Genomic DNA, 14,586 nt, shown 5'->3' with positions numbered 1-14,586 from the left:
GATCTCATGTCGCATATCTATCGTATGCCTTTGGAGACTGATTGTATTAGGTACAATAGTGTTGTTAAGTTTGGTTATGTTCAATAGCAGAATACAATTTATTATTGTTTTTGATTTACTCTGAAAACTAGAGCTTTTATGAGTTTTAATAATTCTCTATTGTTTTTAAGACTGATGATGCAATAACTAGATTTTGGTATTATATTGGAATACACTACAATGTGTTATGGTTTATTTATTTAATATTGACAAAATATAGTATAAAATATAATAGCAATAGCGTGATTTTGTTGTAAAAAAATATATCCCTATTGTTTTTTACATTAAATGTTTATTCATAAACGTCTCGCTCTTTTGGTTTCGCTCTTTTGCATGATTTACTATAGTAATTTATTAGATTTTAGTTCAATTCTTTACACTTTCTACATGCATAAAAAATGGAATAGTATTTAGATACATTTACTCGATTTGTTATGAACTATGGGATCACTTTAGTCCAATATACCCAAAACGAAACTGTAAGCTGTGCGAATTTGTCTAACTTTACATGTTACTGAAAATCTTTCAACGATAGCTCATATTGTTTTACATGTTACTCCAAATCTTTCAATGCTGGCTTAGATAATTTTACTTGTGACGAGAAACCTTTTATATAAAATTCAGATAATTTTACCTGTTTATCAAATTATGGACAATATATATAAGCGACAATAACTGCTATATACACAAATGATAGGCAATAGCCTTTAAGTATATTCGATGGGCAAAAAAAAACTATATCTAGGTCTATTAAAATAATTTCAATCCTACAGTTAGATTCGTCAAAATAATTTTTTTTTCAGATATTTCAACTTTAAATTGCTCTACTGTAAAGTTCACGCATTGTCGCTTAGTCATGTTTGCCTTTCAAGCGTCGACATGTTCTCAACTGCTGGTATTATTATTTTTCCTACCTAGGCTGATAGCCTTGAGAGGCTATATCAGCGTAACCTTAACTACTAGGTGAGCTCACGGGGCTCAAACCGAAGTGTTGCCAACACTGACCCTAGCAAGAGCAGTGCTTCGCAAAATCGACCACCGGATCGGAAACGCGACCCACTGCGAAGATCTGGCGAGAATCTCAGTGGGCGGTGTCTATGGGTTACGTCGCTCGTCGAGCCCTTCGTCGCAAGCGACGGGTTCGACGAGGACGGTGACCGGTGTTTGTGGTACCTAAAAGCACCGTTAATGGATCAGGAGGATCCGTAATGACGTGCTTTGGGCGACGTCGACGTTTTACCATTCGGTCTACAGGATCAGGTTTGTAGTTTCCAGCGGCCACGAAAAGAGGGTTCTCATATCGTGCCGCTTTATCAAAGTGGGAATTGGTGGTAGGACCTCTTGTGAGTCCGCACGAGTAGGTACCACCATGCTGCCTATTTCTGCCGTGAAGCAGTAATGCGTTTCGGTTTGAAAGCTGGGACAGCCCTTGTAACTAAACTGAGACCTTAGAACTTATATCTCAAGGTGGGTGGCGCATTTACGTTGTAGATGTATATGGGCTCTAGTAACTACTTAACACCAGGTGGGCTGTGAGCTCGTCCGCGCACATAAGCAATAAAAAAAAAAAATAGCGGCGTGGCGTGGGACCGACATGCTCACGCGGAGGGCGAGGATACTCACCGATCTTAGACTCCCTGCCGAGTTCCACGACATTCTTGTAGCTCACGATCTTGATTCCCTCCTTGAAGCCCTGCGTGTCGGTCGGCTTGAGCTGGTCCTCCATGTAGATGATGGTCTCCACTTTGGGCGTCTTCGCGAGAATCTTCTTGAACTTGGGCAGGAGATCGTGCGTGGTGATGACCGTGGACACTTCGGTCTCGTTGATGCCGTGAGCGATAGCTTCGTCTCCCAGTGTGGCATAGATTGTGACAACTGTATGTGAATTAATTAAATTAGATTTCACTGCAATGTTTGTTCTTACAACTGACGATACTTTATAAAAAGATATTTTAAATGAAAATGTGATCTTAACTTGTCCCTAATGCTGATACATTGACCCTCCGCTGTCGTGGTCTTTTTATTTTACAATCTCACTTTCCTTGATTCATAAATGAAATAAAGCCGCTGGACGTAGCTTCTCGGGATCCTCCAAAAGGTCAACTGAAAAAGTCTCAGTAAATGACCACCATTTCACTGAGATTATATTTCATCCCATATCATCTCATCACATTTGATTTCATTTCATGCATTTCGTTTTCATTTCATTTCATGCCATGTTTTACATTAACTTAATTTAATTTTATATTTTTATTTTTAAAAAAGTTTTCATTAAAATTAAAATAGGACTTGACTTAAAGGTCTTAGTTACCAGGTCATAAAATCCCCTAAAAAAAAAGGGTACAGACCGGGGATGCTCTGCGTGAAGCAGCCGTGCGCGGCGAGCATCCACTCGGCGCGCGTCTCTGCGAAAATGACGACGTTGCGCCGCGGTTCGCAGCCCACCGCGCGCAGCCCCGCGCCGAACTCTCGCGCCTCACGCTCTACGTCCGCGTACGTCCGCCATATGTACTCGCCCATTTTGAACTGTTCCGAAACAAAAATTAAATCAAATTACATTGATTCTACACATTTTGAGGGAATCTTTTTTTTTTATTGCTTTGACGGGTGGACGAGCTCACAGCCCACCTGGTTTTATATAGATATAAGTTCTAAAAACTCAAATATAGTTACAACGGCTGCCCCACCCTTCAGACCGAAACGCATTACTGCTTGACGGCAGAAATAGGCAGGGCGGTGGTACCTACCCGCGTGGACTCATAAGAGGTCCTACCACCAGTAATTACGCAAATTATAATTTATGCGGGTTTTGATTTTTATTACACGATCTATTCTTTCACCGTGGAAGTCAATCGTGAACATTTGTTAAGTACGTATTTCTTTAGAAAAATTTATACCCGCTTGCGGGATTCGAACACATACGAATGCACCGGACGTTTTATACTTTGGGCCACGATGACTTCAAAATCTAACTAATTGAATACTTTTCAATTAAGTTGTGGGTAGTTTTCTAACACGACTTGGATAATGAATGTAAGCCGTCTGTGTACCTTCTTAAAGACTCGTCCGTTTGGTTGCGGTTCGTCCTCCTCGCTGAGCACGGCGCGCGTCCCCAGACAGGGCCGCTGCCCCCAGCGCTGGGTGGCGGCGCGGAGCATGCCCTCCATGGTGGTGACGCCATCGCGGACCAGACGCAGGTGTAGGTCGCAGGGTGGCGTTAGCGGACTAATCGTTATGCTGTTCTCGGTACTGCTTATTATACGAGCCTGTAATGTTTGATATCAGGTCGAAAATATATATTTATAAGTATCTATATATTAATACGTGAAGCAAAAACTTTGTATCCCTTTTTACGAAAATTGCGCGGACGGAGGAGTATGAAATTTTCCACACTTATAGAGAATATAGAGAAGAAGTGCACAATGCTAATATTTTTTTAAAATAATGCATAAAATATACATTAAATCAATAAAGAACATTACACACACTACCATGTATTTGACACACACATATATACTCTTTGTTTATTGTCAAACTTTTGTTATTGCTTAAAGTCTAGTCAAATTGAGAATAGGTTAGTATTGTTTATCTTTAATATTACGAGTATTTTTCTGTGTAGTCTTGGCGAAATCTGTAGCAATAGGACCATAATAATGTTGAAACTTATAATTTCAATTAATTATAGTCGAATTTCGACTACTGCGCGACCACTAGTATAATGAAATTGGGGCAAATTGCGACTCAAGTCTTTTAAATTTAATAAAACACTTAACGCGAAGAGCCCAGCAGCGGCGAACTCAACTGTCGTAGAAATATTTAAGGCAACCTCCAACTACACTCGCGAGCAAAAGTTTGGAATCACTTACTTGAAATTGGTTCCGCGCGATCTTGTGTACTAAATATTTTTTTAATAATCATAAAAATGACATCATTTTAAAGGTTTAACTTTTAACTTTAAACTGATACTGAATTCATTAAAATCAAGCCAGTATTTAAGAAGCTATCCCGGATTAAGTGAAGGAATAACGAAAAAGACGTGTTTTAATTGTTTGATACGTCGCGAGTTGCGACCTATTGACTCCTGTAAAAGCACCTAATATCGGATTTCCTTATCACTCGACTTTCACACGTTGACCGGTATACATCTCCGCTAATTTTGACCCTTTAACTTGTACGACAATGGAGACAACACCTACAGAAGCAGCACAAATGGTAGCCCTATTGCAAGAAGGGTTCAACCAGTGGATTGTCGCTCGTCGACTCCACATAAGCCAGTTCTAGGTTTCGAAAGCTTACAAGCGCTTTCGGGAGACTGGTGGCTTTATCTCGAGACCAAGACCTGGACGGCGCCGGTGCACATCAGAGAGGGATGACCGTTTTATCGTGTCAACCTCTCTCTGAAATCGGCATTAACCTGGTGTCGACGTCCAATAGGAGCTCCGAGATGTTCGTGGGGTAGCAGCCAGCGAGTGGACAGTTTGTCGACGACTCAAGCAAGCGAATTTGACTCCAAAAAGGCCTGCCACAGGCCCAAAACTCACGGCAGCTCCCCGAAAAGCACGCCTTCAATTTGCTCGCACCCATCTTGATTGGGAGGTTGAGCAATGCAGGCAAGTCCTGTTTTCCGACGAGAGCAGGATGTGTTTGCACGGTAGCGACCGAAGAGGTTGGGTCTACAGGCGGCCTGGGGAGTGATTTGCGCAGTGCTGTTTCGCTGAAACAATGGCTTAGGGGGCGGCTCTTGTAGGATGTGGGCCGGCATTTCATTCGACGGTAAAACCGAGCTTGATTGCGTGCCTGGCGGGGGACAAGGCGGCGGTCTAACTTCGGACCGGTACATTTGCGATATTCTGCTGGAACATGTCGTTCCCTATGCGGGATATAGCGGTGATGCCTTGCTCCTTATCCACGATAAAGCTCGTTGTCACACTGCCCGTGTAACAACTGAATACCTCGAAGAAGTCGGTATCGCTACATTGGACTGGCCAGCGCTCAGCTTGGACTTGAATCCCATTGAGCACGTGTGGGATGAACTGAAGAGGAAGGTTCGTTTCAGAACTCCTGCTCTTTCATGTCTGAATGAGCTGAAATCAGCGTTGATTGAGAAGTGGGAAGGTATCCCACAAGAATCAATTCAGAAGTTGATCAGGTCTATGAAGAATCGTCTTCGAGCAGTTATTGGGGCGAGGGAAGGGAACACCAAGTACTGTGATACATAATTTGAAGGCTAAATAAAAAAAATATGAATTAATTTTTGTTGTTTTATTCATTCATTATTTTTTCATATTTCCTTGTTTTCCTACCTCCTTCACTTAATCCGGGATAGCTTCTTAAATACTGACTTGATTTTAATGAATTCAGTATCAGTTTAAAGTTAAGAGTTGAACCTTTAAAATGATGTCATTTTTATGATAATTAAAGTTTTTTTTAATAAGCAATATCGCGCGGTACCATTTTCAAGTAAGTGATTCCAAACTTTTGCTCGCGTGTATAGTACTAAAATTTAGGGAAGCTGTGGAAGTCTTGAGCCAGACATAATAACGATCAAACTTGCTAAACATAGTAGTCCGATATTACAGAGAACCGTGCTGCTGTTGAAAGGACAATAAAATTCTATGGGTTAATTGTTTTACCTTTATTCTTCTTGACAAGGCACGTTTCCTCCAAGGTCTCTGGACGAGGAGGTGGATCGGGAACGTGATGACGTCGAAGACAAACGCGACGGTCCGTATGGTCCTTAGCACCGCCGACACCCACCATGAGTCGGGCCTGAGGAAAAAAACATTAACGGTTCATAATATCTTATACCTTTAAACGAGCAATTCTTGTATATTAATATACATATTTATATATAATCTGAATCTTGGAAACGGCTCCAACGATTTTCATAAAATTTAGTATATAGGGGATGGATTTCCGGGGCGATAAATCGATCTAGCTACGATTTATTTTCAGAAAATGTTGTTTTATTCGTGTTTTCAATAATCAACTCTTCCCGACATCTATTGGCGAATAATAATACTATTTTTCCTAATTGAGGGTAACTAACCGCTTTAAAGACGACAAGTCATCGTCTAGTATCATTAAAGAGATCAACAAGCGCTTCCGAGTACGTAACCTTCACTTATGCCACTAACAACTACAGTAAATTCCTAACAAGTTATTATGATGTTATGGTTTAAGCATTTTATTGACAATTGCTCGGACATTCCGCGACCAAGGAAAAATCTATATATTAATACGTCAAGCATAAACTTTGTACCCCTTTTTACGAAAATTGCGCCGACGGAGGATTATGAAATTTCTCAAACTTATAGAGTATATAGAGAAGGAATGCAGAACCTTAATTTTATTTTTTAATTATGCTTAAAAAATGTATTAAATCAATTAAAAAAAACATTACACACGCTACCATGCATTTGACACAACACGCATCCATACTATTTATTTATTGTCAAACTTTTCTTATTGCTTATAGTTTGTGGATAAATTGAGAATAGATTAAATATGTAATGTTTGTCTTTATTAATATTTATCTAAAGTGGAGTCTTGGCGAAATTCGTGATTATAGAATTATAATAAATAGTCTTTGACAATACAATCATAATAGTGTACAAACTTATAATTTCAATTAATTATAGTCGAATTTCGACTACCAGGGGACCACTAGTTAGGGTAAATAGCTGAAATGACAGGTAAATTTCGTTTACAATCTAAGAAATTATAATTGTGTTCGAGCGTAAGTTAAACTAGACATGAAATAGATGATAAGAAACTACGAGGAACCTTGCAAGCCGTACTAATCTAAAGTAAACTAAACTAACTACTTTACTGGTGGTAGGACCTCTTGTGAATCCGCACGGGTAGGTACCACCACCCTGCCTATATCTGCCGTGAAGCAGTAATGCGTTTCGGTTTGAAGGGTAGGGCAGCCGTTGTAACTATACTGAGACCTTAGACCTCATCTCAAGGTGGGTGGCGGCATTTAGTTGTAGATGTCTACGGGCTCCGATAACCACTTAACACCAGGTGTGCCGCGAGCTCGTCCACTCATTCAAACAATAAAAAAAAAAACTAAAAACTAAAGTAAACTAAAGCAGCCACAAAACGAGACTGATTTTAAAAAATATACAAATAATATGTACTGGTTTTACTATTAAATTATAACATCATACATAAAGTATGGAACAATTAATATGATACCAAACATTTATTGTACTTATTGTTAGGAAAATTATGATGCTTACGTTAACAATGCTTCTTTGAAGCCTCAATTTATATTGTTTCAACAGCTGTATTGAGAATTACATAGTAAATACGTAAAATTTAATTTCATATTTTTATTTGAAACAAACAGAACATTCACATGTTTTTTCTTTTATCTGACATCAGAGCGAGGCAAAAATGTTAAATTCCGCGTATTTATAATATTAATGTACACATTCTCTTAACGATAATAATAATGGCTAAACGGAAAACAGAGGATAAAACTTACTAGTCAATATCAGATTGTTAAAAGTATTTCCTGAGCTATTTTTTTTCTTCTTATTGCTTAGGTGGGTGGACGATCTCACAGTCCACCTAGTGTTAAGTAGTTACTGGAGCCCATAGACATCTACAACGTAAATGCGCCACTCACCTTGAGATATAAGTTCTAAGGTCTCAAGTGTAGTTACAACGACTGCCGCACCATTCAAACCAAAATAAAATAGCGATCACTTTATAGCCAAACACAAGATGCGTACCTTATAGAAATATGTGATATTTTTGCCTATAATACACCAAAGGAACTCACGTCATACTAGTACTGATTATTAGGTACGGAGTAATGTTGGAATAATCAATCCGGAGCTATTTAAGGGTTGAGATAATGGTGATAAAACTCACACATTTTTTTCTATCTGAATTCACTAAAAGCTTTTAGATTTTTATATTAAAGAAAAATAATGATAGATAAGCTAGGGTTCAACATTATTAGTGTCTGGTTGTAGTGTTGACCGCGGGTACCCCCCTACTCTGACCGGGTTCTGAACCCGGACGAAGATCGGACGTCGGGTGTAAGAGTGCAGGGGAGTCTTTTAGTGCGATAAGGCCCTAAAATTCCTTGGGCCCTCGGTCTGCTTCCAACACCTGCAGGTCGTCAAGTCCCACATACCCCGCGCGCCCCAACGGGCCCCGGCCCGCAAAAATAAAAAAGGTTTCGATATTATTGGTGATTTGGCGTAGTGCGTGCACAGGCAATTACCAACGTTTTTCTTATGTCCGTAACAAAGCAGTTATGAGTTTCTGGTTTAAGGGTGGAGGATCCCTTATCCAATACAGTGGAAACTGACTTCATGCCTCATACTGGGTGGTATCGTAACGTAAAAACGTTCAATCAAGCCACAATAACATAAATGGATGAGAAAATACATGACATGAATCAATAATTGATCCACCCTTAGTTTTTAATATCTGGTACGTATGTAGGCATGTATAGATAAATGTTTCGATCCGTTTATTTGACTAGTTGCATTCCTAAAAAAATCGATTTAAAATAATACCATCTAAAACCGTTACAACACGTTTCCCGTTGTCCTTTACATTGTATTTGTCGGGTTTCAAACTCAACTGTCAAAATGTTTGTATCTCATCTACGTGCCACTAGCCCCATTTAAAAGTAGTTTCTCGCGGTTGCCAGCACACAATATTTATACGACTACCCGTCATATTCTTATCGAAGCGAGATAAAAATTATATCGTTATCATTGTAGGGTTTATCATTCCAAAGGTCAGTGTGGAGAGCGGATGCAGCGTTGCGTGTCCCTGACCCGACCCATGGACTCGCGCATGCTAGTCGCACGACCAAGATATTATATCAGTGCAGTAATTGTTAATACAGCGGCAAACCGTATTGCGGCATTTGTGTATGCACTGATATAAATCGCTGTTGGGCAAACGATAAACAACAGCAAATAATATACGAGCAAACTCGCCCTTATACAAATAGACTTATAATTTTTCTAGCTATTTTTAATTAGCCTCACTTTCTTAAAAAAACTAGATTCAAAACAGTTTCCTTGTTGCTTTAAGCATAGTGGAAAACGATCGAGTGTACAAGGGCATTCATAATGCAATATACAAATTAATACGAACTTTGGAAGTGACTATAAGTGTGCAAAACCTAACTAATCAATGGCTCATCTAAATCTATTATTTAAAGTCGTAATGCATTTAAGCCGTAATTCAGAACATTTTTTTTTCTTTAATAAGCAAAGGAGCAAATAATTTTTAAATGAGGACAAATGTTTTTAACATTATTATTTCTACAACAATGCAGTAAAGTTCATTATTAGTCGGTATTGAAGATCAGTGGAGCGGACATTCGAACCTTGAACATTGTACCTTGTCCCGGCACAAATACCGGTCAGATCACAAACGGTTGTGTGGTTTATGAAACGAACTTTATTATCACGACTCAGTGATAAGAATTAATACGATAGTTGAATACTTCTATATGACCAACACAACAAGTTAACATTAAGCAGTAAGTTCAACTGGTATTCGGGGGTGCAATGACCTTGTGGTCGCCGACGGGTTGGAAATTTCTTTCGACCTAACTCTGCCAGAGTTTCTAGAAAATTAGACGGTAGTTAGGACAATACCGACAGGTGCAAGGGATAGAATTGTATCCCTATTTTACTTAAATATGATTTAAAATGTTAATCCTTCCGTGTGCCGATATTCAAATATCGAGAAATAACACCTACGCGAAATTAAACCATAAGAGTGGTTTTAATTATGTCTAAGACTTGCCAACACAGAAAAAAACACAACTTAAACTATTTTTGCAACTTAGACCCAAGAAAGACAACCGTTTTAACAACTGCATAAGACCAATCATTTTAATTAACAAATAAACTTTCTGTTATAACTTAAACCGGTTCTATTAAAACAGCTGCACTTAGCAGGTGCTTTATCGTTGCAAAAAAAGACGTGACATTTAAGAATAAAATGGCATCGTTACGAACGAGGCGGTTCATTACACAGACAACGTGTCTGTTTGGTGACGAATGAGGGTAAACAAATATTACGGTTCCTTTATGGTTTTTGTCTTACGATAATAAAAGTTTAATGTGTCGATTGAAATCCCGGCCTTATTATACTTTGGACCATAAGCCGACCATAACAACGTTAAATTCGTATCAACAGTAAAGCGTTGTACAAGATAATCAGGAGTGGACAACGGAAACTATAAATGATGTCGGACAACGAGTCGGTGCTGGATATCTCGATAGCGGCTATCTGTTCAAGTGTAATTTCGGTGGGTTGCTTCGTGTTGCGTACTTTGTAATGCACTCGACAATGTTCACACCAATCAATCAGCGTTCACCAAAGGCAGTCTTTAAATAAAACCATAACCTAGTTAACATTAACTTCATTTCACAGCCTTTTAAAACCGCGATCCAATAAATAGACACCACTATAAAGTGTTGCATGGACTTAACGTATGTATGAAAAAGAACTATCCTCCTACCCCATATTCCTGTGTTATGGTTACTGAAAACACAAAAAGTAAGAAAATTTTTACATATTTTTCTACATTCGAATTAATTACACTCACATCGATTCCATATGGTAATATGCGCACATATCCTATAACTAGAACGATCGATTACACACTGAAGATACTAGATTTTAATTACACATTTTATATATTACTATCTGGTGTGGATGCATGGAAGTCCGTATGAGATAAGGTGTATGTGTAATTCGAGTAAAGTCCGATCAGATTAAAATTATCATATACTAACTGACCCGGTAGACTTCGTAGTGCCTCAATCGATAAATAAAAGACCTAAACTTTTGTATAAAATAAACTTAAAACAAACAAAAGGAATCCGTCCGACGGGGGACACATCAAAGGAAAAACAAAATTGATATTTTTATTAAATTCCGAGCATTTTCATATTTATCTACCTTTTAAACGTTCTCTGGACTTCCACAAATAAATCAAGACCAAAATTAGCCAAATCGGTCCAGCCGTTCTCGAGTTCTAGTGAGACTAACGAACACCAATTCATTTTTATATAAATAGAGGAAGAGATTTCTGCCTGACTAAATGGTGCAGTAGTTAGCATCCCTGACTGAAAGGCCGAGGGTCGTGGGTTTCATTCCCACATTTGACAAACATATTTTGTGTGATGAACAGGTTTTTTGCTCTTTGTCTTGGTATTCAATATCTAGGATCTGTTTAATTTATAAATATTTAAACGTACGTCAGTGTATTACGAGTATATGTACGGGGCATCCTAGTTTGAGACCAGTGTGAGTAGTGCAATTTTTTAACGTTCTCGATAGCGTAAAAGTTAACTCAAATTTGTATGCAGTTGGAACAGCGCCCCTAGGGGCAATCGTAGACAAACGTTCCAACTCCACACAAATTTGAGTTAACTTTTACGCTATCGAGAACGTTAAAAAACTCGCATTAAGCACACAGATGACCTGTCCCTATTTTATTGCGATTAGATTTTAAAATGACTAAAGATTAATTGAAGTTTATTTTTTTTAAATCATTCTATGATTCCTTATCTGATAGAGCAGGTAATTACGAAATTATAGAATTAAACTGATAAAAGTATCCATTTACCATTAAGTGTGTACGGAATCTGTAGTTATGGCGACTGATATGTATCAGACAGATATATTGTATTCAAGTGTCATCGACTTCGAGTATCTTTATAGAGGATTACTACGATATCATTTATTATTATAGTTACAATGTTTTTGTACAATTTATGAATGTACATGACGGTACATGTATACGATAAGTGGTCTGATCCACGACTGTTACTGATGCCCAAAGCGATGTGAATTCCCATAAATGGTGGTGATTTTTCACTGCACGGAATGAAACTCGACTAATATGTAATCATTTAAAAATAACTCGGGCGCGGTTTGTACGTTCACCTGGAACGTGAGGAAGCCTGTCTTCGTTTTGTATAATGTGTTAATGAAATGTGAACTTGCTGAAACAATAACCATACGCTCTTAGCTTTAGCTTTGCAAATGAATATTCAATCGTAATGATGATGTCCGTATATTATAGTTTCGGTAACAAATAAAAACAAAAATAGTTGTTCCAATTACTCAGATTTTTGTTTATTGCATTAGTGGGTATGCGAGCTCACGGCCCATGGTGGTTACCGAAGCCCATAGACATCTACAACGTAAATGCCGACATCTCCTCGTCGAACCCGTCGCTTGCGACGAAGGGCTCGACGAGCGAATTAACCCATAGCCCACTGAGTTTCTCGCCGGATCTTCTCAGTGGGTCGCGTTTCCGGTTCGGTGGTAGATTCTGTGAAGCACTGCTCAGGGTCAGTGTTAGCAACACTCCGGTTTGAGCCCCGTGAGCTCACCTACACACGTTAGGGTGAAGCTGAAATAGCCTCTGAAGACTATCAGCATAGGTAGGAAAAAAAAGCCGACTCCTACTTTGAGATATGAGTTCTAAGGTCTCAGTACAACGGCTGCCCCAGCTTTCAAAATGTATTATCTTGCTTTTATTTAATATTATTAATTTGATGGAGTGCCTGCTCTTCGTTTTTCATCAGACTGGAGACATTTCAATCGACTGACATCCTTGCACCGCGCGACGTACCACGCAGGTCAGATAAAGGTAAGCTTAGACGGTTCTGCTGTAAAAGTCTATTTCAGTCTCACACCAGTTCGGAGCAGTTTTTTTTATTGCCCAGCCGAGTAAGCGAGCTCACGGCCCACGTAGTGCTAAGTGATTACCGGAGTCCATCTACCTCAACTACATTAATACCGTAACTGACCTTGAGAGACGAGTTCTAGTTATCTGTTCTATAGTATAACGGCTGATCCCCCTTCAAACGGGAACGCATTACTGTTTCGCGGCAGAAATAGTCCGAATGGCGGCACCTACCAGCGCGGGCGCACAAAACGCAATACGACCAGCTATAGGAAAGAGATGTTACTGGTATATTTGAATCTCTATGAATGTATCCAATTGCTTGCCTAATTCCAGAGATTATTAAAAACCATTAAGTATTGTCACTTGCAGTTTGATGCCGAGTTAGGAATCACATAAACACACACAAACACAAAATTCACCCAAAAACAAAATGTCTGTCTGTCATTCCGCGATTGCTTACTGTTTGCTTAATGTGTGTGTAACTGTGGTTTTGTTAATCCATATACATTGATAATTCATTTTCGAAACATTAATCAATGAAATAAGATTAACGGACGAAAACGGAAATATGTAAACTGACCTTGAGAAGTATTGATAAGACGACTTGAGTATTGATTCTACTAATTGATTTTGCTGTCAAAATTGCTGTTTTTTCCCTACCTACTTAATCGTTGATAACTTAAGGGGCCATTCCAATTAGGCGCGAATGAGCTCAACCTGCCAGAATTACTAACACTGCAAAATTACTCAAAATTGTTATCGTCCTGGAAAATGAATGACTCATATGATAATCACACGCATCAATCGACACATTGAATACCGGTGAATCATAATTTCGTCTGTCCTGGCTTTCTTTCGGTATCGAGGGAGATAATTTCGTGATAGTCTGGTTTAAAACAACAAAAAATAACGACATTCAAAATGTTTTGTAAGTTTTTAATAGGGACAGTGCTGAGTTCCGTGGCGATACCGCAGTACTAATCGACGATATAATCCCGACCAGTTCAGAGCCTCTGTAAGAGCCTACTTTAATAAAAACCTTATCTTCATCTCCAATTTCATCAAAAAGAAATATCCTGAATTATCCGCGATGACATTGAGAACGATGTTAAAGACGCCTGTCTGGCGCGGATCCAACAGTTGCCCGTGTAAATGCACATTTAGCAAACAAAGATATTAATTCGGCTGATGTGCTGAACCGGTCGTAACATACACACTACATTTTTATTTAATGTAACAAATAAAGAGCAATCCCACTAGCAAATTATAACAGTAATGTTTACAATTATTGTACACTATGAAACCGCCCTCTTCACTTGTTGGCATAATACCGTCGACAATTACTCTTGACACAGACTCGGTGGCGCAGTAGTAGCGGCTCTGACTGTTGCGGCAAGGGTCGTGGGTTCGATTCCTACATCAAGCAAACATTCGTGTCATGAACATTATTGTAAACGGTATGTATGTCGGTCTATGGTTCCCATAACCCTAACTCAAGCATCAGCCCGCTGAGTTTCTCGCTAGATCTCAGCGGGTCGCGATGCCGATAATAGATTCATTCGCGAAGCAGCTGCTCTTGAGTTGTTATGTCTCCTTTGGAGGTGCTCAAGCAGCTATTAGTAAGCCCCATCCCTCCTGGCGGAGCCTCTGCTCGCCCACCTGTCCTGGTGAAACTGGAAAGGCAGTAAGTGAGACAAAACATGCGGTTTCATCTTGTAATCGATTTTTATAACAGTCGACAACATAAAAATCTAAGTTTTTTTGTATTGCTTGGATGGGTGAACGAGCTCACAGCCACCTGGTGTTAAGTGGTTACCGGAGCCCATAGACATCTACAACGTAAATGC

General features: G+C 39.1%; 2 protein-coding genes across 7 annotated transcripts in view; one reads left to right on the top strand and one right to left on the bottom strand.

Moving 5' to 3' along the window:
• Nucleotides 1-632, top strand: part of LOC732872 (karyopherin alpha 3) — a gene marked incomplete at its 3' end in the record, with an annotated part of 36,503 nt that extends 35,871 nt beyond the window's left edge. The window contains 2 exon segments of the mRNA NM_001046875.1: nucleotides 251-274; nucleotides 604-632.
• The window catches only part of LOC101738882 (long-chain-fatty-acid--CoA ligase 4), a 61,284-nt gene that overhangs the window by 9,088 nt on the left and 37,610 nt on the right, over nucleotides 1-14,586 (bottom strand). For 4 of the 6 annotated variants that reach the window (XM_012690095.4, XM_012690096.4, XM_021347779.3 and 1 more), the window contains exons 3-6: nucleotides 5,673-5,808; nucleotides 3,090-3,305; nucleotides 2,388-2,565; nucleotides 1,663-1,914 (exon numbers count right to left, since the gene is read on the bottom strand). In XM_012690095.4, coding sequence (XP_012545549.2) covers nucleotides 1,663-1,914; nucleotides 2,388-2,565; nucleotides 3,090-3,305; nucleotides 5,673-5,808 — 782 coding nt within the window. Of the gene's footprint in view, nucleotides 1-1,662; nucleotides 1,915-2,387; nucleotides 2,566-3,089; nucleotides 3,306-5,672; nucleotides 5,809-10,642; nucleotides 10,761-14,586 lie in introns of those variants that run through there. The other 2 variants (XM_012690094.4, XM_062668402.1) reach the window with 2 other exon arrangements.

This window comes from Bombyx mori, chromosome 4, assembly GCF_030269925.1.
Source record: "Bombyx mori chromosome 4, ASM3026992v2".
Classification (NCBI taxonomy): domain Eukaryota; kingdom Metazoa; phylum Arthropoda; class Insecta; order Lepidoptera; family Bombycidae; genus Bombyx; species Bombyx mori.
Note: the sequence above shows the minus strand (reverse complement) of the source record. Positions and strands in the feature narration are given on the sequence as shown.